This window comes from Hakea prostrata, chromosome 1, assembly GCF_041222555.1.
Source record: "Hakea prostrata isolate BN-2017 chromosome 1, UWA_Hpros_2, whole genome shotgun sequence".
Taxonomy (NCBI): Eukaryota; Viridiplantae; Streptophyta; class Magnoliopsida; order Proteales; family Proteaceae; genus Hakea; species Hakea prostrata.
The window spans coordinates 56,805,089-56,832,201 of NC_142600.1; the positions used below are offsets into that span (position 1 = coordinate 56,805,089).

The 27,113-nt window shown below is 40.7% G+C and overlaps 1 protein-coding gene across 2 annotated transcripts in view; it reads right to left on the reverse strand.

Annotated features, from left to right (window-relative positions):
* SD3 (import inner membrane translocase subunit) overlaps positions 1-25,905 on the reverse strand; it is a 44,034-nt gene extending 18,129 nt beyond the window's left edge. For both annotated transcript variants that reach the window (XM_089140840.1, XM_089140832.1), the window contains exon 1: positions 25,596-25,905. In XM_089140840.1, the coding sequence (XP_088996966.1) occupies positions 25,596-25,802 (207 nt within the window). In that variant the 5' untranslated portion in view covers positions 25,803-25,905. The remainder of the gene's footprint in view (positions 1-25,595) is intronic.
* Between the last annotated feature and the right edge of the window lie 1,208 nt (positions 25,906-27,113).

A 27,113-nucleotide genomic window follows, 5' to 3' on the forward strand; every position in this document is an offset into this window, starting at 1 on the left:
TTCTATGCACGTATGCAATACAGTTTGCACTTGTCGGAACCAGTCATTTGTTAGTATACTTGAATGATAAATTTTCAATAGTTTTGTTTTTTACAAAATACTAGTTCCATTGAGTTTATTATGCTTGAAATAGGTAGTATACAAGAATCCAAATCATTTTGAGTCCATATGAGGCCTGAAATTGAAGTTCTCATTTTCAGAAAAACGTCGAAATTTCGGCCTTTTGCAAGGTCGAAATTCCTGTTTCGGTCGAAATTTCTTCCTTGATCAGAGATGCCTACAGTCATGCCTCTCTTTGATTAAGGCTTCCTTTTTCCTTTTATTGCTTTGTTATTTACTTTCTGCACTGTTTTTTTCCTTAATACTCGTTCCCCTGATCGGTGGACTGTAAGCTACGGCAAAGGGTCCACGGTCAAAGTCATTATTATTATACTCCCCTTCCCTCGATCCAGAGCTAACACTCGGATCACTTCCCTTTTCCTTTTATTTTTATTGTTCGCATTTTTTTCCTATCTTTTATTTATGCATTGATTGTGTTTGCTTTATTTTTCGTTTTAATTCGATTGCATTAGATGCATGGATTAGGATCGTTTAGTTTAGTTAATTAGTTAACAAAAATTGAATCATTCCACTCTCGCATTACTATTAAGAAATTGAATTCCAGGTGGCATATCTCCCTGAGAACAACCCGTTAGCTACACGATACTATGCGCTTGCGGTTACTTTTAATTTCACAAACAAACTCCAACAAGGATTCCATCATATCTCACTCTGGAAAGATCCAATTTGGAAACTAAGAGTAGGATATCAAATCCCTACAAGAGGTAGACTGAAACTAAGGTACTCCACAACTTAGGAATCCAACAACAACAAGGATTCTTTAATAACTTACAAAATAATGACTCAATTGCAAAAATAAAAGTAGATCCAGGGTCCCACAACCATACTAGACCCAACTAGACCCTCAGTGGACTCAACCTAAAAATAGAGAATTTACCAAAATACCCCTATACTTTGACGAAATTACTTGGGTTGCTGGTAGGGCCGTAGGGTGCTGGTAAACCCCTTGGGCCCTCATTAGGTGGTCCTAGATCTGGTTTACATCAAGAAGTTCTACAAAGAAGTCTCAGAGTTGGAGTACATTAATTTGTTAAGAAGGCATAGCACAAAAATACTGAGATAATTGCATTAGTTGTTAAAAAGCAAGACAAAGCATGAACCATAATAAGACAATTGCATTAGCTGTTAAAGAGCATGTTCAATATTTTATTTGCAGAATTAGCAGTACTTGAATTATCATCGTTGTCGTCATCATCCTCAAGCCTTGTCCCAACTAAATGGGGTCGGCTACATGGATTCTTGCCCTCCAATCAGCTCTAATTGAAGTCATACTAGATATAAGGCCTAATCTATGCATATCCTTTCTCACCACCTCTCTTAAGGTCAGGTCTGCCCCTAGCTCTTCTAATTCCTTAAATCTGGATTATATCACTTCTCCGTACATGGCATTTACAGGCCTCCGGCCATACCATAATAAGAGAAAAGATTAAATGATAATTAAATGGATTTATTTTAGGAACTGAGATTGTGGTTTTATCATATCATTTTAACTCTAGAGAAAATCTTTCAAGCCAACCAGAAAGGGGAAGGATAAAGAAAAGGCAGCTAATTAGGTTTGACTAGCACAATTGTCATCCCTAGTAAAATATTACATTAGAAGCCCAATGGAAGAGGGATATTTTAAAAAAACAGGAGATATGGGTCAAAAATGACAGCCAGCAGTACCAGATATTGTTAGGTTTGTCACTCTCACCTGTGTCCCACAGTTTTCCCCATTTAAGAGAAAATTTTACTGATGTCATGAAGAGAATACAAAATAGATTCACCCGCAAAATCATAACGATGAGAAATGAGCTGATACCATGTGATTGGGCTAGGTTCTTTCTTGCCTTACAGCTACTAAAGTAGTCAAAACAACTAAACATAAATTTGTTCACCAGTATAAGCTTGTCAGAGTATTTGCCATCATCAAGCTACAATCTGTTCTCACAAGTGTCAGTAAGAAAATTCAATAAACTATCCTCTTCAGCTTCCACTGCCTATTGTTCACTTCCCAACCTATCAAGCAATAACTTCAGGTGCATTGAATTCTAGCACCCAGTTCAAAATGCACAAGCCCAACATAGTTCACAGATTCTACAAGAAAAGAGAATCCCAACCATGTGGACATGAGAATCACCCTATGCCCATGCACTTGGTTGAAATCATAAAGTGTTGTTGGATCTATTGATGCATATAGAAATATGTAGGGGTGTAAATGAATCGGATAAGACATTCAATATTCGGATGGATTCAGTCAGATTCGGATAGTAACTGAACTTTTTTTAGTTCTCCTAAATGGGCATGAACACAAACTCGATTCGCATATTAGACCACCCACCAACATCTTTACCATTTTGTTCGTGAAGGATAGGGATGAGATTTGAGAATTTAGTAACTTTCCTTTCTTCTACTCTTCTTAGTATTTTGATTTTCTTACAATAAGTACTATTTACTTTTATATATATATTTACCATAATTTTTATATTTTCAAGAAGGTTTAAAGTTTGCTGGATCGAACTATGCAACCTATACTATGATGCAAAATATGCCTAATGCTCTCAGAGTATTTTAACCAGTATATCTGAAATAAACAGACGCAAAACACAAGTTCTACAGGGCTCCCGCATACTCACATCGAGCCAACCGAGACTTATGGCCAAGCCCGCTCTGGAAGTTGCACTGCAAAGCGGGGATGCTTTCTGCATTTCCTTTTGGGCCAAGGAATGCATTTCTGTTTACTCTCAGCCAGATTTCAACTCTTTTTGAGACCTACATGGTTGGATGCAATACTAAAATGATATGCAGCATCATGTGAGAATTTAAAATTTTCGAGGAGTACCCCAACCAAATCAATGGTCTTTGTCTCTTTAGGTCAAGAGAGGCTTGAATTAACAGACTCATTTGGCACCTCTGCAACCTTGCCGACACAACGAGACTTACACTTACTGCCATTCACGGCTCTGCTGAGGCCTTTACCCAGTCCTTGACTGTTATAGCATATTCCCCTGACTTTATCAGATAGGGTCCTTTAACTCTACTCATTCTTTAAGATTTAAACAGACTTTCAGACCGTCAAGCACCTCACCGACTATTCCACGGGGTTATAAACAGCCATCTGAACTTCTGAATAATTCTTAGGATTATTTAACATCAGCTTTTCACCAATTTTAGACAGCACTGGAGTTGGGTCTCTTCCAACCTGTACTCAACTTCGCATACATCTAGTTTCGGTTATTACTGAAACTACTCATCTGGGATTATTAATGGAATATGCATATGTTCCTACATGTATGCAGTGGTGGCCGTCACCAGGAACAGAGGCACTACTGTAGGCATGTTCCACGATTATCCACCTCGAATATGCATGCAGATGACATGAAATACATAATTACTTCACTACTACAAGCCCATATCTTAAATGAATAAAGGAAAGAGACTTATAGAAGAAGACTTAGTCTTCCTACGCTTGGACCTTCTCAAGATTAGTGCAATATTGAAGAAACTTTCATTACAAACATAAGCTTATTTCTTTACAGAGTTTCTTTCCTTACAAACTTCTTACTTCTTCTCCCTTACCCCTTACATAAAACCATCGTTCCTTATATAGGGAACGGAATCCAAACCTTATTGAAAACAGCTTAATAAAAGATAAAAGCAAAAAGGAAATCTTATCCTGGACGAATGATTCGTCCATACAGATATCTTATCTTTTTTCTACATTTTGTGACGTCAGCAGTATCTTGGCGTTAGCATTGCGTCAGCAACATCTTTTGGACAATAATTGTCCCAACTTTGAATCCATCTGAGGCGAGCTCAATGACTTCCCTTATGGTATGGTTAAACCTGATAGGTTCATCTTCCACTATATCCATAATACGGGCACGAGCTATTCTCTTTGACCTTGTAGACATTCTATCTTCATGGTGTTTCTCATATTTTTTGAGGAAACAATTGACCTTCTTATGCTTCTTGAACTTTCGTCCAATTATCTGACCATATCTATTTACCCATCTTGGTAAGAACAAATCTCCAAATTCCGGGGAAATAAACATTCTTCGGGATCTTCTGGTGTATCTATCTCTTCTGGTGAATCTTCTGCGAGTCATCTGATTTGGATGAACTAGGTCCACCACCTTCCGTTGCCACGAGTTCTTTAAGCTTCACCATCATCTCATCAATTGCTCTGATATATTGTTGAATGGGTGATTCAAGAACTTCAACAATCTGTTTGTCTGAAGAGGATTTATCTTTAGAGGCTTCATTTGTCTTTTTCTCATGTTTGTTGACGAATGAAGTAAAGATCTCAAATTCATTCATGCCTAAGAGATCTTTGGAACGAAGTAAATGGGCTGTTAAATCTTCTTTTTCACTCTCGAGCTTGCGATTTGCAAGCCTTAAGCTATTAACTTCTTCAACAAGGCGTAATGCAGACACCCTGTTCATCTCACATTGTTCAGTGAGATCTTGGATTTCCATCTTTGTGATAGAACACTCATCACATGCCATAAGTGCTCCTTTGAAATCTTTCTGATCGACTTTCTCGATCTTTGGATCTTTATAGCAATTGATACCAAGAGTTTTCCTGGCATCTTTCAAAGCTTCAGAAAGATCAACATAGCCTTTGTACAAAGGCTTGTCAAAAATTTTGATACAAGTAGTGACATCTGACCATTGTGTATAAATTCCAGGAAGTTTTCCCTTAAACACAACGTAATATCTGTAACTTGATTTTGACTTGGAGTAAGCCATATTCATCTGGTAGTTTAAGCAATTCATGACTGGACTGAAATAGTCACGTTTGCTTTTATCTGTTGAATCATGGATACTCTGGTGATGAGAAATCCATAAATTATCTAAGATTGTTTTATCTTCTTCTTCAACTTCAAGCAAAGCCTTGAACTGAAATCTTTCATCTATGGTATAGAGGTATCTCTGACCATACATAATCTTTTTGGGTATGTGCTTCTTTTTCAAGTTAGCACTTCCCTTATGTGGGACTTTATCTTTGCTACTTTGGGAATTAACCACTGAAGCAATAATCTCTTCAATAGAAGTATCTTTCAACTGGGATTCAGCCGTATCTTTGAGATCTTTGGACTGAGAATCAGCCAAATCTAATTCCTGCAAATCATTTTCCAAATAAGGATCTAGATAATCCATCTGCAAGGAAGTTATCTTTACCATTAATATGTTCAAAAATAATATCAAAACCTTTGTTAATATTAAAGATAGTTGGACTCCAGTAGATAATGAGCCAGCTAAAGATAATGTATGTATAAGAATTACACATATTATTACAAAGCTCGTGGAGGAATGTACTTTCATACAGATACAAAGACAGTTTCAAAGTACAGACTTTGGATTCTGTAAAGACATCTTCACCACTCAAGCGTTTGGTGAAAGAAATCAAAATAGCAAACCTAGAAGAAAACCCAGATACATTCAAGCTCCTAGGAGACCACAAATAGGTTATTATGAAAAACCTAAAAGGAGATATTACCAAGATAAAAGAAATTGGTATTTGAGAAGATCTAATAGAAGAAAACCTTTTCTAGATCCCCAAAGACATGCAAGAAGATATAATCCCAACAGGAATTATAAAACCAGACTAGCATGTTATAATTCGGAGATACCTGGACATTTGGTCAAAGAATGTCCTAAGTTAGTTAATACAGATAACAAGAGAGCAATGGTAGTACAAAATACCAACGAATGCTTAATTGCTGTAGACCAAGAGATGTTATACCAAGAATCTATTTATAGTGTTGTATCAGTAGAAATACCTGATACCCATGAAGAAGATACTGAACCATATCCAGACTTGATTAACCAACTTGTTAATCCCACAGATTTACATATTCGAATGAACAAGATACAATGTGAAAAGAATAAGCATCTTTGGAAACACAAAGGTGGTAGATATCACGTAGCTTGTTCAGGTTGTAAAAAATACACTGGATTAGATTTAAGATACCAATGCAGAAACGCCTTGAACGAAAGATGCAAATTTTGTATAGATAATTCTAATTCTTATTAAAGAAAGAGAAAATAGAATTACTATTCCAGAATTACAAGAAAAAAGAGATTCTACAAAATTAAAATTGGTACAGGATGAATTAGCAATTATCAATGCCAAAATTGATAGAGATCCAAATCCAGATATACGATGGTTTTCTGAGGTCACATTACACCCCAAAAAATCTACAAAGTATAGTCTAGGATATGACATATGCATCCCATATGATTGTATTCTTGAGTCTCATAAGATAACTATCATTGACACATTTGTTACTTACACCATAAGTAATAAATTTGGCATGATAATTAAGGATAGATCTTATTATGCCTTGCAAGGAGTTCAAATTCTTGGAGGAGTTTTAGATGCGGATTATACAGACCCTATAAAGATTTGTATGATGAACCATAGTGATCAAGAAATAGCTGTCACTGAAGGTGAAAAGATTGCACAAGCCATAGTTATACCTAATTATGGTATTGGACCTGAGGTTATACGAAGAGGAGGTTTTGGTTCTACTAACCAACCAAGCACTTCAGCACAGATTCCTAGTGAAATACAGATCCCTCTTTGTCAAACAAAAGAAAATCTAAAATCAATAGAAGTAGAATGTCAAGTAAAAGTTGAAACTAAGATAGTGTCCTTAATCGGAATAATAGATACAGGGTGTAAAGTGATATGGAGAGTTTATGATCTGACCGGGTTCATACCTGGTCCGACCCTCGACCCCGGTCGAGATGGAGAAAACCGAATCGCTCCTGAGCGAACCGGAGCCGGAAGATGGCTTGCTGAAGAAGAAAGATTATTCTGCTGCAAGCGTGCCCTAATCTTACTTATGGATTAGGGTAATCATCCTGATGACAGCAGACTCAAACTGACGGCTGCGGATAATCATCATCAAAGGGATAACTATCGCATAACCTAACGGTTATCTCAGGATTCCTCTACTAGCCCAAACTAGTAGAAGTCTATCGCTCAACGGATCTTATTGATAAGATCCAACGACTACCCGAAGAAGGCTCGAGTGCATCCAACGAAGGAGATTCGAAGGTACACTCTATATAAACCTCACTACCATACAAGGTGAGGGAGGGATCAATCGATCAAAAAGAATACTATCTGAGACTCGAGTTCGGATACATACCTGATAGATCCAAACTATCAGTCCCGCTATCTAGATCACCTTTCCCGTTTCTTCATTCATTAGCTCGTGCTTCTAGCAGAGCCGTTTGTGATTAAGTTCATCAACCGACTTAGCCTTCGGAGGTGGACTCCCGACCCCAGCCGGTCGGGCCACATCCGACGCTTTCGCTTTTGCAGGACATCACGTGGAGATCCAAGGGTCGAGCAGATTTTGGACGCATCATTTGGCGCCGTCTGTGGGAAAGACTTGAAAAAGCCATGGTGACTAGATCGGCAGCCGCAGCAGCCGCTGCACAACGCAATTCGGTGTTCGGGGATACCCGGGGTGAATAATCCAGATATTCCCCAGGAAAGCCAAAATCCTATCGAGGTGGATGATGGCCGGGGAGGACGTAATCTTCCTCCCCGATACAATCCGAGATCAATTGGATCAGGTAAAGATTCAACTCTTGGAGGTGAGCCAAGCACTCCGCGTGCTCACCAGACGAGTGGTTTTACCACAAGAACCTGATCAACACGATTCAGGGAGACGTGCATTGCCACGTGATCAAATACCACGTGACCAAAGAATGGCTGAAGACCGGAATGTTGATCAGAATTTCCGTGAAGGAGACCGAGGACTTCGGAGGATTGATGATCAACCAAGGCGAGGCGATCGGTTCGACAGCACCGCAAGAGAGTACAACCGATTCAAATACAAGGTTGGATACAGGGGGTAAGAACTCACTCACCCATCGTCGAAGAACCGTTCGTGATGATCGAGCAGTTCGTGACGAGAGAAACGTTCGTGAAGGACGGGTTGTTCGTGATGATCGAGTAGCACGTGATGATCGTGTTAATCGAGGTCGTGATCGTATTGCTGAAGATCACCCGACCCAGATTGGTCAAGAATTGGCCAACATCAATGAGAAGTTAGGGCAATTGGCTAAGGGAAGAATAACTGAGGATATTTACTCAGTCATTCGGAAGACTCCTTTTGCTGAGCCAATTGCGGGATATCGGTGTCCCCATAACTTCCGTTTGCCTACCTTCTCAACATTCGATGGCTCCGGAGATCCAATAGCTCACATCGGCTATTACCAACTGCACCATGGACGTTTCGGTAATTTCGATGAAATTTTATGTGGTTTTCGGTTCATCTCTAACTGAGCGGCACAAAAGTGGTTTTCTAACCTCCCCTCGGGAAGGATCGAGAACTTTGACGAATTGGCGCGCCAATTCATAGGGCGATTCCAGAGTGGGATACGAGGTCAAGAAAACGGAAGAAACCTTGTTTATCGTCAAACAAGGAAAGAACGAATCGATCAGAGAGTTCTCCCGAAAAGATTCAACAAAGTGACGATGGAGATAGAAAACTTGGATGAACAGTAGCCGTAACCGCTCTATTCACAGGACTCACAAATCGGAAACTCCGGAGTTATTACTACAGGATATACCCACGACTTATGCTGAGTTGGTACAGAGATGCCGAAGCAGCTGAAGTCATGGAGATTCTAGATGCGCGCCAAGGAGATAATAAAGTCTCCAATAAGGAACAAAAGGCTCCCGAGCGAAGCAGAAGCCAAAGAAGAATGTTCGCGATCGGGTTGGAAGATCCCAACCTTGGCGCCAAAGATCCCCCGGTAGAAGTGAGTACACTCCATTGAATGCTCCTCGAGCCGATATTTTGAATATCCTCAAAAGAAAAAATATTTTGAAGTGGCCGCCTAAAATTCTTTTGAAACCCGGAGAGCAGCAGGATCGGGAAAAGTATTGCCGATTCCACAAGGACTATGGTCATTACACTAATGATCGTCGTCATCCGAAGGCGTATATTGAGAGATTGATATCTCGGGGACATCTGTCCAGTTTTGTTAGCAGGAGAAGGGAGGAGCCACGTGGGCCACGTGCGGCTGCCCCTAAAAGGAATCGTTCGGTTAGTTCGTAGAACGATCGAGGGAGGCCCCGAAGTCTAAAAAAAGGCAAGGAGGTGATTGAAGTCTGCTACTCGGTCACCGATTCTTACCATCTTCGGGGGTCCAGAGCCCGAATCATTCCGGAGTTTAAAAACCAAATCCAAATTTGTTGGGGCCGAAGAGGCGCAGAAGCGGAAGAAGCTGAATGGTGAGGATTCTATCACCTTTAGCGAAGAAGACGAAAGAGATGTTTGTTTACCTCATGATGATGCTATAGTCATCAAGGTAGAGATTGCACGGCGGGAAGTGCATAGAGTATTGATTGATACAGTGGTCTGCACTGACCTAATTTCTTACGAAGTGTATCAAAAATTGAAGGTGGATCAGGACTTGATGAAACCTTCATCTACACACCTATATGGCTTTGCAGGGTCATCTGCAGTAGCGGAAGGATCGGTTCAGTTGGATCTTTCCATTGGAAGTTTTCCTAAAGAAACAACTGTCCGAATCAATTTTTTGGTGGTTCGAGAACTACCAGCCTATAATATGATTCTCGGCCGACCATCTTTATCCAAGATAGGTGCTATTGTTTCGACAAAGCACTGAAGATAAAATTCCCGACCGATATGGGAATCGGTCAAGTCTCCTCTCGACCGTAAGATCTCTCGGCAGTGTTATGTTGCCTATTTAAAAGACAAGGAGGGTCCGAGGAAGGTTACTGCCCTCCCCATAGAAGTTCGAGATGATCGGGAAGAGACAGAGATGCAAAGGCCCGAACCAGTGGAGAAATCGGAGCAAATCCAGCTGTGTACCAAGGATGAGAAAAAGATTACTTATGTCGGGTCCGAACAAACTGGAAGAGTTTAAAGATGAGTTGAAGTTATTTCTTCAATGAATAAGGATGTATTCGCATGGTCCATCGAGGACATGCCGGGGATCGATCGGGCCATTGCAGAGCACAAACTCGGATAGACCCTAAGGCGAAACCGGTGATACGTAAAAGAAGAAATTTCTCTATTGAAAAGTATGAAGCCGTTCGGAACGAAGTTGAAAAACTTAAGAATTCTGGTTTCATAGAACCAATCGAGTGCCCAACTTGGTTGGCCAACGTGGTGATGGTAAAAAAGGCGAATGGGAAGTGGAGGATGAAACAGACTACACGGATCTAAACAAAGCTTGCCCAAAAGATTACTACCCGTTGCCTCGGATTGACCTCTTGATAGATGCTATCGCAGGATATGAAACTTTAAGTTTCATGGATGCCTACTCGTAGTATAATCAGATCCTTATGAATAAGGAGGATGAGAAGTATACGGCTTTCATGACTCGATCGTGAAAGCTATTATTACAAGGTCATGCCTTTTGGCCTGAAGAATGCAGGAGCAACATATCAGAGGGTCGTCAACAAGATTTTCAAAGAGCTGATAGGAAAGAATGTTGAAGCATATGTTGACGACATGTTGGTGAAAAGCTTTACAAAAGCAAATCACATTGCAGATTTGACCGAGGTTTTCTCAAGATCGAGGAAACATCAAATGAAGTTGAACCCCGAAAAATGTGCCTTTGGAGTCTCCTCGGGCAAATTCTTGGGTTTCATGGTATCACAGAGGGGAATTGAGGCAAATCCCGCCAAAATACAAGCTCGATTGATATGGAGGCTCCCAAAACCGTTCGGGATGTACAATGTTTGACAGGGAGAGTTGCTGCCTTAAATCGATTTATCTCCAAGTCTGAGAGAAAATGTCCGCCTTTCTTCAAGGCACTTAAAGACCAAGGGCGTAAGGAAGCGAAGTGGATCAAGAGTGCCGTAAAGCTTTCGAGGAATTAAAAAAAGCACTTGGACAACCACCGATCCCGTCCGCACTGGAGAAGGGGGAAATATTACAGCTATATCTAGCGACATCCCTTTCGGCGGTCGGTGCAAGATTTGTTCGGGAGAAAGATAAGAAACAAGTGGCCGATTTACTATGTAAGCCACGTGTTGCTAGATGCGGAGACGAGATATTCGCAGATTGAGAAGCGTGCTCTGCTCTCATGATGGCCGCCAGAAGCTAAGGCCATATTTTCAGTGCTCATCCAATTGAGGTATTTACAACTTTTCCTCTTAGTAAAGTTCTTAACAAACCCGATTTGTCCGGAAGGATGGTATCCTGGTCGGTTGAGCTAAGTGAGTTCCAAGTGAGTTTTAAGCCCAGTAATCGCAATCAAGGCTCGTGCATTAGCCGACTTTGTAGTAGAAACTATCGCACCGGTGGAACCCACCATTGAGGATCCCCTTATACTAACCACTTGGGAGGTATATGTGGATGGTTAGAGTAATAAAGATGGAGCAAAGCGCTGGAATTCTATTAAAAAGTCCAGCAGGATTTATTATTCGATATGCTTTGAGATTCGCATTTGATGCAAGTAATAACGAAGCGGAATATGAGGCCTCGATAGCAGGACTTCGGTTGTCAAAGGCATTAGCTATTGCAGATGTTACTATTTATAGTGACTCTCAACTTATAGTCAACCAAGTCCAGGGGGGAGTATGGCATTAAAGAACCACGCTTGCAAAAATATCGGGAGATAGTGCGGGCATTTCGGAACCAATTTCGGAATTTGAAGATATCTCGGATTTCGAGGAATGAAAATTCAAGTGGCAGATGAGCTATCCCGACTAGCCAATGCCAAGGAAAAGAATCTAGACCCTTCGGTCTACATTGAAGAGATAACTTTTCCAAGTTATCATAAGAAAGAAATTTCTTATATTGAAGCAGAACGTTGCTAGATGGATCCAATAATCGAGTATCTAAGAAATGACAAGTTACCCGAGGATCCAAGAGAGGCAAGGTTGATCAAGATTCGATCAGCTAGATTTGTCATTCCGAATGGGAGACTATACAAAAGATCTTATGCTGGACCCCTTATGAGATGTATAGGCCCCGAAGGAGCAAAATCAGCTTTGGTCGAGGTTCATGAAGGAATTTGTGGCGCTCACATGGGTGGCAGAGCCCCGGCCCACAAAATTCTAAGACTTGGGTTATATTGGCCTAAGATCCAAGAGGTCGCTATGGACTACGTTCGTCGATGTAGTAACTCGACAAATTCATGCTACAAGATCTAAGCGCCCGGCGGAAATTATGACTTCAATTCTAAATCCCATTCCCTTTGCAATGTGGGGAATTGATATCATGGGCAAATTCACCAAGGCATCAAAGCGGACGGGAATATCCGATAGTAGCAATTGATTACTTCACAAAATGGGTAGAAGCTGCATCGGCGACAATCATCGAGAAAAAAGTGGAGAAATTTGTGCTTGAATCAATCATATATCGCTTTGGGATTCCAAAGATAATTGTCACCGACCATGGTACTCTCGGTTCGATCGTCCACAATTTGAGCAATTCGTGGAACATATATGATCAAGCATCGTATGTCCTCAGTGGCATACCCCCAAAGCAATGGCCAGGTAGAGGTTACTAACCGAACGCCACTCGGAAGGAATAAAGAGAAGACTCGAAGCCGACAAAGCTTCTTGGGTCGAAGAACTACATAATGTATTGTGGGCTTATAGAACTACGGTTCGAACACCTACAGGAGAAACTCCATTCAAAGGTTGGCATATGGATCCGAAGCATTGGCACTGTGGAGATAATGGCGGGACGTTACGGGATCGTGAGTTCGAGGAAAAAGCAAATGAACAAGGACTCGCTTGATAGTCTTGATTTGTTGGACGAAGTTCGGGCAAAGGCAATAGCACGAACTCAACATTATCAAAGAAGGATAGCGTCTCATTATAATACTCGAGTGAAGAATCGTCGGTACTTAGCCGGAGATTTGGTGTTGAGAAACACCCTAGCTTCCGACCCGCGTCACCAAAGAAAGTTGGACCCTTCCCGGGAAGGACCCTATATGGTTGTGAAACCGGTCGGTTCAGAGCTTACAGTGAAGAACATAGATTCCCGTAAAGAGTTGGATCGTTCGTGGAATGCTAGGCATCTCAAAAAGTTTTATCCTTGAGGATGATTTTGATTTTGTTCGTGATGTAATCATTTTCAACTCAATCAATGCAATTTTTGGCTTTCAACAAACAATCTTTTGATTGGGGGGCATCATACACCACATTCAAGAACAAGATCCAACTATAAGGCATCGGATGAAAATTTGTGTGGGTCCTTCAACACTTCAACGCTTATGGAAAATTTTTCGAACTTTCTTAAGTCGGGGCATCGGATGAAAATCCGAGTGAGTTCCTTTTGCAAGGTGTCGGTTTGATACCCGAGTGAGTTCCTTCGAGACTTATTGAATTTTTGAATTATCCTTAAGTATAAGGCATCGGTTTAAAACCCGAGTGAGTTCCTTCTCAGACTTATTGTATTTCTCCGGAAATCCTTAAGTATAAGGCATCGGTTTAAAACCCGAGTGAGTGAGTTCCCTCGTCGACTTATTGTATTTCTCCGGAAATCCTTAAGTAAAGGCATTGTTTCTGCATAACTAAGACCTATGACCAATGCAACGGCGATTCAAGTGGCTAGCAAAGTTCAAAGATAAAGTAATTTCTTATTTCTTCGTAAGATCCAAAGAGGCCAAAGATCAAAATAATTACAAGAGCTGGATACAATCTTTGATCAAAGAAGAAAGTCATTACAGTGACTGATTAACAAGTTATACAAGATCGACGCGACTTTGCTAGAACAAACATATGAGTCAACCATTGGTGGGGAGTCAAGGAAAAGAAGAGAAGAAATGAGGATTACAAAAATATTTCGATATTCAGAAAATCCTCCGCAATTTCATACTCTTTGTCCAGCTTGTCCAGGAGAAGAATGGTCCTCGACCAAACTCGCATTCGGTACAAGCTCGTCATAATTGACTTCTTCCAACGGAGAATAAACAGGAGAATCTTCCGGATATTGCATAATATCCGGATCGGAAGGTGGAGGATCAATCTTATCCTTGGTCCAATCGGGAGGAGGAATACCCAGTGTCGGTAAATACTTCAGGATGGCAAACAAGACCGTAGGGAGTCGTATCAAAATGAGGATCTTTCCTTAATATTGATTCCCATACTTCGTTCTCACCATCCCGGACGCCTGCAAGTTATAAGCATTCAGCATATCAACAAAAGGCTTACCGTGTAAATACTTGAAAACGCAGGCTCTGCGAACATCGTTGGAAGGGATTCGGGCAAAGGAACGACAGCTTGCCTTTCGGGTAATGTTTCGGATCCTTTAGCTCCCGACTTTCCAACCGTCCGCTCCAGTCGCCGGATCTTCTCCTTGGCATCATCCAAGTCCGACCGAAGACGACCAATCATCGAATTCTTTTCTCCTACCACCTCCCAAGCTAGATTCCGAAGGCGAGCAATCTCAACATCTTTAGCTTCAGAGATTTCCCGAAGCCTAGAAACTTCATTGCTCAACCCATCGAGTCTAGTAACCCGCTTCCACTTGGTTGTGGAAGTTACTCAAGAAGACTCCCGCAAACAACTTTCAAGTTAGCGAGGAGCAGAAAAGTAATTTTTCAAAATCGGAGGATAATGAAGAAAGACTTACATCACCAAGTGACTTCGTAAAGACTTCATCCGGAAGTTTGGAAAGACCCGCGCTCTTAGAAGTCATTCGAACAAAGCAAGACACCATTCCAATGCTTTGTCAAACTCGTTTGACACTAATTCAAAGCGAAGGATGAGAAGGATGAACTACACCAAGCAAAGGCCGAGCTTCATCACTTGTCACCCGACGGCGCTTCCTGGTGGCAAAATCCTCCAACTCGAAGGAGAGGAGGAGGATGCCAAACAAGCACCGGAGTTAGAAATAGGAGCAGCACCCGCCGGGACCACACCTTCATCGACGCCAACACAGCTTGCCTCGGATGCCCAAAGAGTCTTCTTCGGGGGTCCACCAACAAAGCTCACCAGCCAGGAGTGCCGGCAGCACCATCGGCAACGGAGTGATCAAGATCTTCCCGGGAAAGACGAGCGATCACTTCGGGCAAAGGAGGCGTAGGGACGGCATCAACGAAGCTGCGGAGAATCGACTTGAAGATTCACCGCCAGCTAGCCGCCTTTACGCTTGGAGGATTCACTAGCTGAAACCACCGCACTGGCCCCAACCACCACCGACGGAACGCTATTCTTACGAGATTTTGCTCTGATAAAGTTCGGGTTGATCTTGGGAGCCACTATGCAAAACAACAAAAAAAACAGCCGTATCAGTACAGTAAATAAACGACAAAGAACAATGGGGAAACCCTAGTTTTCTAAAGCTTCGATGCACCAACAAACTAAACCCCAAGTATAACTACTCGTGCAGTTTACTTCGGGGGAAGAGGGGAAAGAGATGAGAAATCAAAAAACTCACTTGTTCGTAAATGGATAGAGTGTCATTGGAGTACGAGGAATACGGAGGCAGGCCGAAGAACGAAAGGTTTCTTTGGCACTTTAGCAAATCTATCTTGCAGAAGTCAGGATAGATGGAGAGTACCCACGAAGGCTTTAAATAGCCTAAGGTATAAGACGACGGTTGAAGGCTAAGGACAACCGACGACCCAGATCGAAACGACGCTTCGAAATCCGCAAAAAGCAAGATCAACGGTCGAAGGGATGCCATATGGAAACATGTGGAAGCGAGCACACCGATGCAGAGAAACCTCCAATCGTCGCGACCGCCATTAAAATAATGGATGTATTTCCGATTCATTGGAAACAATGAATGGTACACAAAAGTAGGAAAACGTTTGAACTTCGCAGAAGGGAAACGTGCGGACTTTGCAATAAATGAAGTAGTGGGGAAGATTAACGCATCTTCCCGAAATGCATCTTCACAATATTTCTATAAGATCATTATTCAAGCGAGGAATGAAAAGTTAAGTGATAAGTTTTATCATTAATACTTTGATATTCAAGGCAATACTTCGGCAGGAGACGGGGAAATTTTGAGGCCAACATGAATAAAGAAATGTCTATTCATTAAATTGAGGGTACATCTTTACAAAAGAACAACTCCCTAAGCCTTTTCTTCATTGTTGCCCGAGGGACCCTAGTCGGGATGACTTTTCTCAGGACCATGAGAAGAGCCTTCCTCAAGAGTAGCATCGGCTGAATCCTCTACAGCAACAACTTGAGACTCGGCTTGTGATTTCTCCTCCGGAAGTGCCGGCTCGTCATTCAGATATGCCTCATATTGAGGGTCACCTGGAAAAGGATCATCTTCTCCCCGAGCCCGGTATGGAAGATCCATACCAACTTTCCCGAAGACCTCCGGGTGGCATACCTCACGAAAAGGAGCAAGTGTCGAAGTCAAGGATCGTTCCAAGGATCTGCTCCCAAACGTCGTTCCGCCCCATGCGATAAGCCCGAATGTTGTAGAAACCTAGCAATTCGGAGAAAGGTACGCTGTGCTCGGGTATTTCCGAATGCACTCCTTCCGAAGGTCCGGCTTTATATGCTCGGGCTTGCTAGGGATTGCCAACTTCAGATGTTCTTCGAGCTCCCTACTTTTGATTTCAAGGCTGTCACCAAACAACGTGGCAGCCGCCTTTTGCTTCCCGGCCTCGCGCTCGGCAGCAGAGACACGAATTTTCGAAGCTTCAAGAGCTTCCTCGAGGGAGATCACTTCTTCCTCATGCTTTTTCTGCAGCTCCACAGTAGCTGCAGTCACTGGTCTATTTCGGAATTGGCCTTGGCCAATTTCTCTTCACAATTTTGCAAGCAAGGAGCTGGTGCGACCAACCCGGCTCAATGCTTCCATGTGTTGATAAAAGCTCAACACAAGCATTCCCGCGAAGACGGAAGATATCGAAGAAGTCATAAGAAATTATGAAAACATAAGTAAGCAAGAAGACCGGTACCTTGTAGATTGACTAACAAGGGAGGTGTCATCCAGGGCTTCAAACTCCCGGCGATCGAAGGAGCAAGACCGAGGGAGCTCCACTCGCAGCCTTTCTCGAGATCCCGAGTGACCCCGTCGGTCATCTTCGGGGTCCAATGGGGGATGAAGACTTCCTCACCATCCGTCGGAGCTTTGGATTTTTTGTTGGAGGGAGCATCAATTGTGTCATGCCTCCTCTTGGTTCGGACGAAGGAGGAGACGTTAGCTCTCTCCACCATTGGTTTCTTCCCTTTACCCGAAGCATCGCCTACAGCCCGATATTCCCGATACCCCCGTAAGAGGGGTCGGGAGAGGGAAGAGAAGCCTCTTGGTCTGCAGTCCAAGACCCCGGGCGATCGTTGCTCGGCTGTCACAACGGCCCTAGCGGCCTTCACCCGCAGCTTGTGGTTCGTTCGGGGAGGCACGCAAAGAAGAAGGACAAGAATCGAATTCAAGACATATCACTTCACCAAATCAAAGGATGATGGTTAGAAGCTCACAATGAGCCAAGCCCCAGTACTGAAGGATGGAGTTATACTCCATTTCATATCCATGTATCTCTTGATACCACGGAATGGATTTGATCTTCCTGATGGCCGCCTCGTCTTCTTTGGATAAGGGAAGGCCCCGGTTACTTTCGACGAAGAAGTAAACCTCCTTCGAGTGGTCGGGAAGTTAAGATCCGATGGAGGCGCTCGACGACAAAAAGTATCGTTCGCGCCATCTTTTGTGATTAGAAGGGCAAGTTCCTTTGACAAGGATGCTGCCCCTCCAATCAAGTTCAGCCTTATTGCGTTTGGAAAGAAAGACCCATTCGGGAGGATGGGAGATAGAAAGAACATGAAAATGTACAAAGAGAGAAAGAGATGGCATAATGCCAAGCTCAAAACACAAACCCAAGAAGCCGACGATGAGACGCCAGCTATTGGGGAGGAGCATTCCGGGACAAATGTTCCAGTGATTCAAAACTGCGGAGAATAAAGGATTAAAAAAGGGAAAGCGAACCCCGCTTTCCAAAGGCATCTATGTACAGAGAAAATTCACCCGAAAGGGATGAATCAACCCTCTCATCGGGGTGGGGAGCCCTAACCCGATATGAGGAAGGAAGGTCAAAATCTTGGACAAGTTGAAAGAAGGGTTTCTCCATTATAAATGGAAGGAACAGAGCCAGGCCCACCATTGGACCCGGAGGTTTGAGGCTGCCTAGAAGACTCGACAATCTTGGAAGATCCAGACTCGAGAAGGACAGGAGAAGTTTCGGTTTTTCTTTCAAAACCTTTTTGAGAAACTTCAGCGAACTCCGCGCGGAGGACGATTAGGGTTTTGTTATCACTATCCGACTGTTCGGGAGTAGGAGAAGCAAAAGCATCATCGCTATCACCAACATGGAGTACTAAAGAAGCCCTATCGTCCGCCATTACTCGTTACAAGTAAACTACAAAAAGAAAAGACCAAGTAAACTTACCGATTCAATGAGACGGAAGCTTGAGAGCGAGGAAGGCGCGAAGCAGACAACAAAGGTTCAAATTCCAGACAGGAAGAATGAAACCTACGAAGACAATGAACCGCTTTTAAAACTCCCGCACGAGTGTTCGGGAATCTGAACGATCGAGATTGATTCAAAATCAACGATCAAGATTCAAAGACGTTTTGAAAGTTTGAACTCACGAATCCGAAATAGGCGTTCGGAAACCGTCGCTTGGATGACGTGAGCCACGACAGATCAACTGCAACGAAGATACGTGGCCTTACACTCACAACGCTCGAGGAAAAGTGACCACCGCATTAAATGTGATATGACATTTAATGAAGCACGCAGAGATCATCACCCGACGATCGAACCCGATTAAAAACCAAGCCCTCGGGATCGACCGAACGCTTGGTCTGGGGGGCTCGTGATATGGAGAGTTTATGATCTGACCGGGTTCATACCTGGTCCAACCCTCGACCCCGGTCGAGACGGAGAAAACCGAATCGCTCCCGAGCGAACCGGAGCCGGAAGATGGCTTGCTGAAGAAGAAAGATTATTCTGCTGCAAGCGTGCCCTAATCTTACTTATGGATTAGGGTAATCACCCTGATGACAGCAGACTCAAACTGACGGCTGCGAATAATCATCATCAAAGGGATAACTATCGCATAACCTAACGGTTATCTCAGGAGTCCTCTACTAGCCCAAACTAGTAGAAGTCTATCGCTCAACGGATCTTATTGATAAGATCCAACGACTACCCGAAGAAGGCTCGAGTGCATCCAACGAAGGAGATTCGAAGGTACACTCTATATAAACCTCACTACCATACAAGGTGAGGGAGGGATCAATCGATCAAAAAGAATACTATCTGAGACTCAGGTTCAGATACATACTGATAGATCCAAACTATCAGCGTCCTGCTATCTAGATCACCTTTCCCGTTTCTTCATTCATTAGCTCGTGCTTCTAGCAGAGTCGTTTGTGATTAAGTTCATCAACTGACTTAGCCTTCGGAGGTGGACTCCCGACCCCAGCGGTCGGGCCACATCTGACGCTTTCGTTTTGCAGGACATCACGTGGAGATCCAAGGGCTGAGCAGATTTTGGACGCATCATACAGTAAGTACACTGAACCCTAGATGGTTTAATGAACCTCAATTCTAGTAGATATTCCTCCTATTATTAGTAGAGGAATAGATGGCATACCCCATACCACAGATAAGATGTTGAAAAACCCGTTGATTAGTTTCAAAACTAATTGCGGACAAAGCCAATGGTTTCAGATGGGCCAAGTCTGTCCAAGACCAACTCCATGGGACAACCTCTTAATTGGCCTTAATTTTATCTTAAGTTTTCATGGTGCTCTCCAAATTAACAAGCACTATGTTCAGATAAATAGGCAGAGTGGTATGATTCCTACTTTGCCTTATTCAGACCCTCAGAGTTGCGAACGAACCGTGGTGGATAAGGTAAAACCTAAACCTGTCCCTTTACATCCCAACTGTAAATGCAAAATCCCTGGTTCTTGTAAAGTTGCTTCAGATATCGAGGAAGATGAAAATTTCGAATTTAGAATAGAACAAGAATTACTTGAGGAAGAATATGAGTTTGATTCTTGTTATGAGATAGACCAAGACTACCTGGATATTAGAAGATTTGAATCTAATTTCCATGAACTCACGATATAGAAAGTTTTAGAAAAATTAGAAACATAAAAAATTATACAAGATAAGAACCCATTAGAATACTGGCATATAGATAAGCCAATAATTGAGTTAAAAATTAAGAACCAAGATATGAGAATTGTTACAGGAAACCCTAAGTACAATTCTAAAGATGATGAAGAATTTGATATGCACCTTAAGGAGCTTAAAGAACTTGGATTAGTACAAGATTCTAACAGCCCTCACAGATTAGCTGCTTTTATAGTAATTAAAGAGTCAGAAAAGAAGAGAGGAAAAAGTAGAATGGTGATAAACTACAAAAGATTGAATGACAATACTGAGGATGAAGCATACAACATCCTCAGAAGAGATTTCCTTGTCTCGCTAATAGACAGAGCAAAGATATTCAGCAAGTTCGATCTTAAATCTGGATTCCACCAGATAAAGGTCCACAAAGATTCGATTCCATGGACTACTTTCACAACAAGCAGAGGACATTACGAATGGAATGTAATGCCCTTTGGACTAAAGAATGCTCCTTCTGTATTCCAGCACAGAATGGATCAGATATTTTTAGACTATAGAGAATTTATAGATGACATCCTAGTCTTTAGTAAAAATGAGAAACAGCATGTTGAGCATTTGCTCACAGCCTTTGAATTATTTGCTAAACATGGATTAGTTGTCTCTAAAAAGAAATTAGAAATAGCTAAAGAACAGATTAATTTTTTAGGACTTGTCTTAGGAAAAGATCTGATATCCTTACAAGATCATATTTCGAGAAAAATCTTGGAATTCCCAGATATTCTTGAAGGAACAACCCAGATTAAATCTTTTGTTGGTCTAGTCAATCAGGCTAGAAATTTTATAAAAGAATTGGGAAAAATCTTAGGCCCTCTCTATGCCAAGACTTCCCCGAAAGCTGAAAAAAGATTTAATCAGCAAGATATTAAGTTAGTTCAAAGAATTAAACAATTGATCTCTACTATCAAACCCATGAGATATCCGAAAGATAATTATTATCACATTGTTGAAGCAGATGGTTCACAAGAAGGATGGGGAGCTATACTCAAAATCAGACCAAATAAGTACTCGCCTAAGTCCAGTGAAGAAGTTTGCAGATATACTTCTCGTTTACACTAGAACAAAAATTTAGCAGCAATAGATTTTGAAGTTGAATCTGTTATCAAAGGATTAGAAGCCTTTGAACTTTTTCTTCAAAACAAAAAGATTCTTGTTAGAACTGACTGCCAAGCTATAGTCAAGTTCTATAAAAATTTAAATGAAAAAAAGATTTCCCAAAGAAGATGGTTGATTTTTAGAGATACCATTATTAACAAAGGTTTTGATATTATTTTTGAACATATTAATGGTAAAGATAACTTCCTTGCAGATGGATTATCTAGATCCTTATTTGGAAAATGATTTTGCAGAATTAGATATGGCTGATTCTCAGTCCAAAAATCTCAAAGATACGGCTGAATCCTAGTCGAAAGATACTTCTATTGAAGAGATTATTGCTTCAGTGGTTAATTCCCAAAGCAGCAAAGATAAAGTCCCACATAAGGGAAATGCTAACTTGAAAAAGAAACACATACCCAAAAAGATTATGTATGGTCAGAGATACCTCTATACCATAGATGAAAGATTTCAGTTCAAGGCTTTGCTTGAAGTTGAAGAAGAAGATAAAACAATCTTAGATAATTTATGGATTTCTCATCACCAGAGTATCCATGATTCAACAGATAAAAGCAAACGTGACTATTTCAGTTCAGTCATGAATTGCTTAAACTACCAGATGAATATGGCTTACTCCAAGTCAAAATCAAGTTACAGATATTATGTTGTGTTTAAGGGAAAACTTCCTGGAATTTATACACAATGGTCAGATGTCACTACTTGTATCAAAATTTTTGACAAGCCTTTGTACAAAGGCTATGTTGATCTTTCTGAAGCTTTGAAAGATGCCAGGAAAACTCTTGGTATCAATTTCTATAAAGATCCAAAGATCGAGAAAGTCGATCAGAAAGATTTCAAAGGAGCACTTATGGCATGTGATGAGTGTTCTATCACAAAGATGGAAATCCAAGATCTCACTGAACAATGTGAGATGAACAGGGTGTCTGCATTACGCCTTGTTGAAGAAGTTAATAGCTTAAGGCTTGCAAATCGCAAGCTTGAGAGTGAAAATGAAGATTTAACAGCCCATTTACTTCGTTCCAAAGATCTCTTAGGCATAAATGAATTTGAGATCTTTACTTCATTCGTCAACAAACATGAGAAAAAGACAAATGAAGCCTCTAAAGATAAATCCTCTTCAGACAAACAGATTGTTGAAGTTCTTGAATCACCCATTCAACAATATGTCAGAGCAGTTGATGAGATGATGGTGAAGCTTAAAGAACTCGTGGCAACGGAAGATGGTGGACCCAGTTCATCCAGATCAGATGACTCGTAGAAGATTCACCAGAAGAGATAGATACACCAGAAGATCCCGAAGAATGTTTATTTCCCCAGAATTTGGAGATTTGTTCTTACCAAGATGGGTAAATAGATATGGTCAGATAATTGGACGAAAGTTCAAGAAACATAAGAAGGTCAGTTGTTTCCTCAAAAAATATAAGAAACACCATGAAGATAGAATGTCTACAAGGTCAAAGAGAATAGCTCGTGCCCGTATTATGGATATAGTGGAAGATGAACCTATCAGGTTTAACAATACCATAAGGGAAGTCATTGAGCTCCCCTCAGATGGATTCGAAATTGGGACAATTATTGTCTAAAAGATGTTGCTGACGCAATGCTAACGCAAAGATACTGCTGACGTCACACAATGTAGAAAAAAGATAAGATATCTGTATGGACGAATCATTCGTCCAGGATAAGATTTCCTTTTTGCTTTTATCTTTTATTAAGCTGTTTTCTATAAGGTTTGGATTCCGTTCCCTATATAAGGAATGATGATTTTATTTAAGGGGTAAGGGAGAAGAAATAAGAAGTTTGTAAGGAAAGAAGCTCTGTAAAGAAATAAGCTTATGTTTGTAATGAAAGTTTCTTCAATATTGCACTAATATTGAGAAGGTCCAAGCGTAGGAAGACTGAGTCTTCTTCTGTAAGTCTCTTTCCTTTATTCGTTTAAGATATGGGCTTGTAGTAGTGAAGTAATTATGTATTTCATGTCATCTGCATGCATATTCGAGGTGGATAATCGTGGAACATGCCTACAGTAGTGCCTCTGTTCTTGGTGACGGCCACTACTGCATACATGTAGGAACATATGCATATTCCATTAATAATCCCAGATGAGTAGTTTCAGTAATAACCGAAACTAGATGTATGCGCAGTTGAGTACAGGTTGGAAGAGACCCAACTCCAGAGTGCTGTCTAGAATTGGTGAAAAACTGTTACGAAAGCTGATGTTAAATAATCCTAAGAATTATTTAGAAGTTCAGATGGCTGTTTATAACCCCGTGGAATAGTCGGTGAGGTGCCTGACGGTTTGAAAGTCTGTTTAAATCTTAAAGAATGAGTAGAGTTAAAGGACCCTATCTGATAAAGTCAGGGGAATAGGCTATAACAGTCAAGGACTGGGTAAAGGCCTCAGCAGAGCCGTGAAGGGCAGTAAGTGTAAGTCCCGTTGTGTTGGCAAGGTTGCAGAGGTGCCAGATGAGTCTGTTAATTCAAGCCTCTCTTGACCTAAAGAGACAAAGACCATTGATTTGGTTAGGTTACTCCTCGAAAATTTTAAATTCTCACATGATGCTGCATATCATTTTAGTATTGCATCCAACCATGTAGGTCTCAAAAAGAGTTGAAATCTGGTTGAGAGTAAACAGAAATGCATTCCTTGGCCCAAAAGGAAATGCAGAAAGCATTTCTGCTTTGCAGTGCAACTTCCAGAGCGGGCTTGGCCATAAGTCTCGGTTGGCTCGATGTGAGTATGCGGGAGCCCTGTAGGCCTTGTGTTTTGCGTCTGTTTATTTCAGATATACTGGTTAAAATACTGGTTAAAATACTCTGAGAGCATTAAGCATATTTTGCATCATAGTATAGGTTGCATAGTTCGATCCAGCGAACTTTAAACCTTCTGAAAAATATAAAAATTAATGTATATATATATCCTAATAGAAAAATCCACAAAAATAATCACAATATCATAGGAAAACAAATCCAACAAGGTAACTTAATCGGATAATTAATCGGTTGGATGATAATCTCTCCCAAGGAGTATTACCATATCTACATCTTACCATATCTGCATCCAATTAGTTATTGGACAGATATTTGGATTCCCCTAAATGGATAGAAATGCAGATCCTGAAGCAAATTTTAGTAACCCATTTACACCCAAGAAATACATAGAGCCTCATGGCAATTTTTTCCATTTGATTAAAAGAACCTCATATGATTTCTTATTGTGACACTGCAGACCAAAAACATTCTCCCTCAAACTCATTCACACACAAACCTGTGTCCTGTTCCAACCCTCATTTGTGCGCATTAAACCTCACCCTCCTTATTACTAACTCCAAGAAGGGCAATGTGTTAGTCCTTCATTTCATCAGTTTGATGACCATAAAAAGGCTCATACTTTAATTTCTCTACTAAAGCAGATCAAGCCCAAACCCAGCATGCAAAGATTGCAAGGGTACCAACCAAAATTATTGAGAACCAAAAAAGAAAAGAAAAAGGCAACTCAATCTCACATCTAACATAAGGTTTTCTCTGAAAGCCAAGTGAATTCCAGCAGATAATCAGAGTTTTGGAAGTATAGCAATGCCATAAATGCTGACTAAGTCTATCCCATTCAAAATTTGTAATGTTGAGAAAGATTTCTGCTCTGAATAAGGAAACCCAGTTGACCACCTACTTGTTTATTGTGTCCTTTGGTCTGAACTATGAACTGGTTCAATCTTCTACTTCTATTCCTGGCACACAATTATTAAAATAATAAAATGGTGTGGCAATAAGAATTCATTCTTAAGAGGAGGAAATTTTATAAGAAATGATACACTCTAAATTTCTTTCCTAATTTTTCCCAGTTATGTAACCGTAACTTTTCTTTGTGTATCCATTAGCAAAAGAGAAGAAATATGGGTACAACTGTACAAGTAAGAAGGTAGTATACATCTATTGCAAGCAATTCAACAACTTACAATAAATAAAACAAACGAAAAATCTGCCAGAGCATCATCTGTGAAACAGCAGTGCAGGTATATACAAATTAGTCATTATTCTCTGCAGATTGGGAGGTCAATTTGGGGGAGGGTTCTTGTCCCCCGCCTTAAAAAAATGTAAAAAAAATTCAATGTAGCAATGTCGCACCTTGCTAGTTGCTTCTACTTGAAACTAAAGTAAATATGTGAACGGAAACTCACTAACAATCAACCGGACAAAACAAAACGATGAAGTAATTGAACAGAAATGGCTGCAATCAGGAAGCGCCATACCTTTTTCAACGAGTCAGCTATTCCCATGTCAACCGCCTTCTTTCCCGTGGCCGTGGATGAACAACTACTAAAACCCACATCAGATAGTGACTTTTCTGGAGAGAAAACGATTGAAGACGACCACTTTGAAGGTTTAAGCATAAAATACCATCTACTCTTCTTAACCATAACCAAGGTTTCACCCACTTTATGCTTCAAACTGTGCATCTTCACATAAGAATTACAGAAAACTGGTGATTCTCCCACTACCTTGCTGATATCTCAGGGCCAACAAACGGTACCGAAAAAGCCTAAATTTTAAATAAGAAAGCTTTCCTGCGAGTCAGTAAATGGGAAGATGGAACTTGTTTTCAGACATGGAAGGCGAATGCAATTCGGGTTAGGATTCCGGGTCGATTCGGCTCAGGCTCCGGGTGATGCAAAAAAAAAAAAAAAAGTTTTTTACATCAGCCCCTCCATTTCAATTGCAAACTCGGGCCTCAAAATTGAAACCTTACAAAGCCCCTCCAAATGTAACACAGTCAAGTTTCCTTTTGCTTCCAAATTATTTTTACAACTTTACCCTCATTTATAAATTTATTTGACATCCTAAATAAAAATATTTTACATGAACCCCTCAATTTCCATTGAAAACTCAGTACACCCCCTTAAAATTGAAATCTTACAAAACCCCCTCCACATTTGACACTATTAGGTTTTCTTTAGTTTTAATTTCAATTTGACAATTTTACCCTCATTTGAATAAATTTTTATTTAAAATCCTAAAAATTTTGAGCATAATTGCATTAAGACCCCAAAATAGAGACTTTAAAGCACTGACACCCAACTTTATGTTTAAAAAGCACAGAGATCCCAAAAATTGGATTTTTATTGGATCTATTTGTTTAATTTATCACTAAAAACAGTTAAATCACTGTTCATTTTTAAAAACATCCCTATAATAAACAGTGTTTGAAAGGTTTTTAGTGACAAATTTGATTAATATATCCAATGAAAATCCAATTTTGGGGTCTGTGCTTCATTAACATAAAGTGGTGTGTCAATGCTTTAAGGCTTCCATTTTGAGGTGTTGTGCAATTTGCTCAAAAGTTTTTATATGAGGCCCCACTATTTTGATTGGAACCACTCAACACCTCCCCAAAATCAAAATCTTACAAAGCCTCCTCTACACTTTACACCGTCTGTTTTCTTTTAACCGTGTATATGATTTTGTCATTTTACCCACACTTAATAAATTTATACAAAATCATAAATAATATTTTTAATATTCATCCTAAAATCCTAAACATTATTTTTTTTTTCACCATATTACCCCAGATTATATGACCGAAATTTTCCTCAAATTAAAAAAACTATTGCATGATCATTTTATCACTCTATGGCCAATGTAGTCATATTAACAAATTAATTTGACTTTAAGCAGTTAACCGTGTACTAATGGTGTGAAGTGTGAATGTACCTTGTAAGGTTTTTCTTTTGGAGGGGGTGCATCATGTTTTCAATGGAAATGAAAGGGGG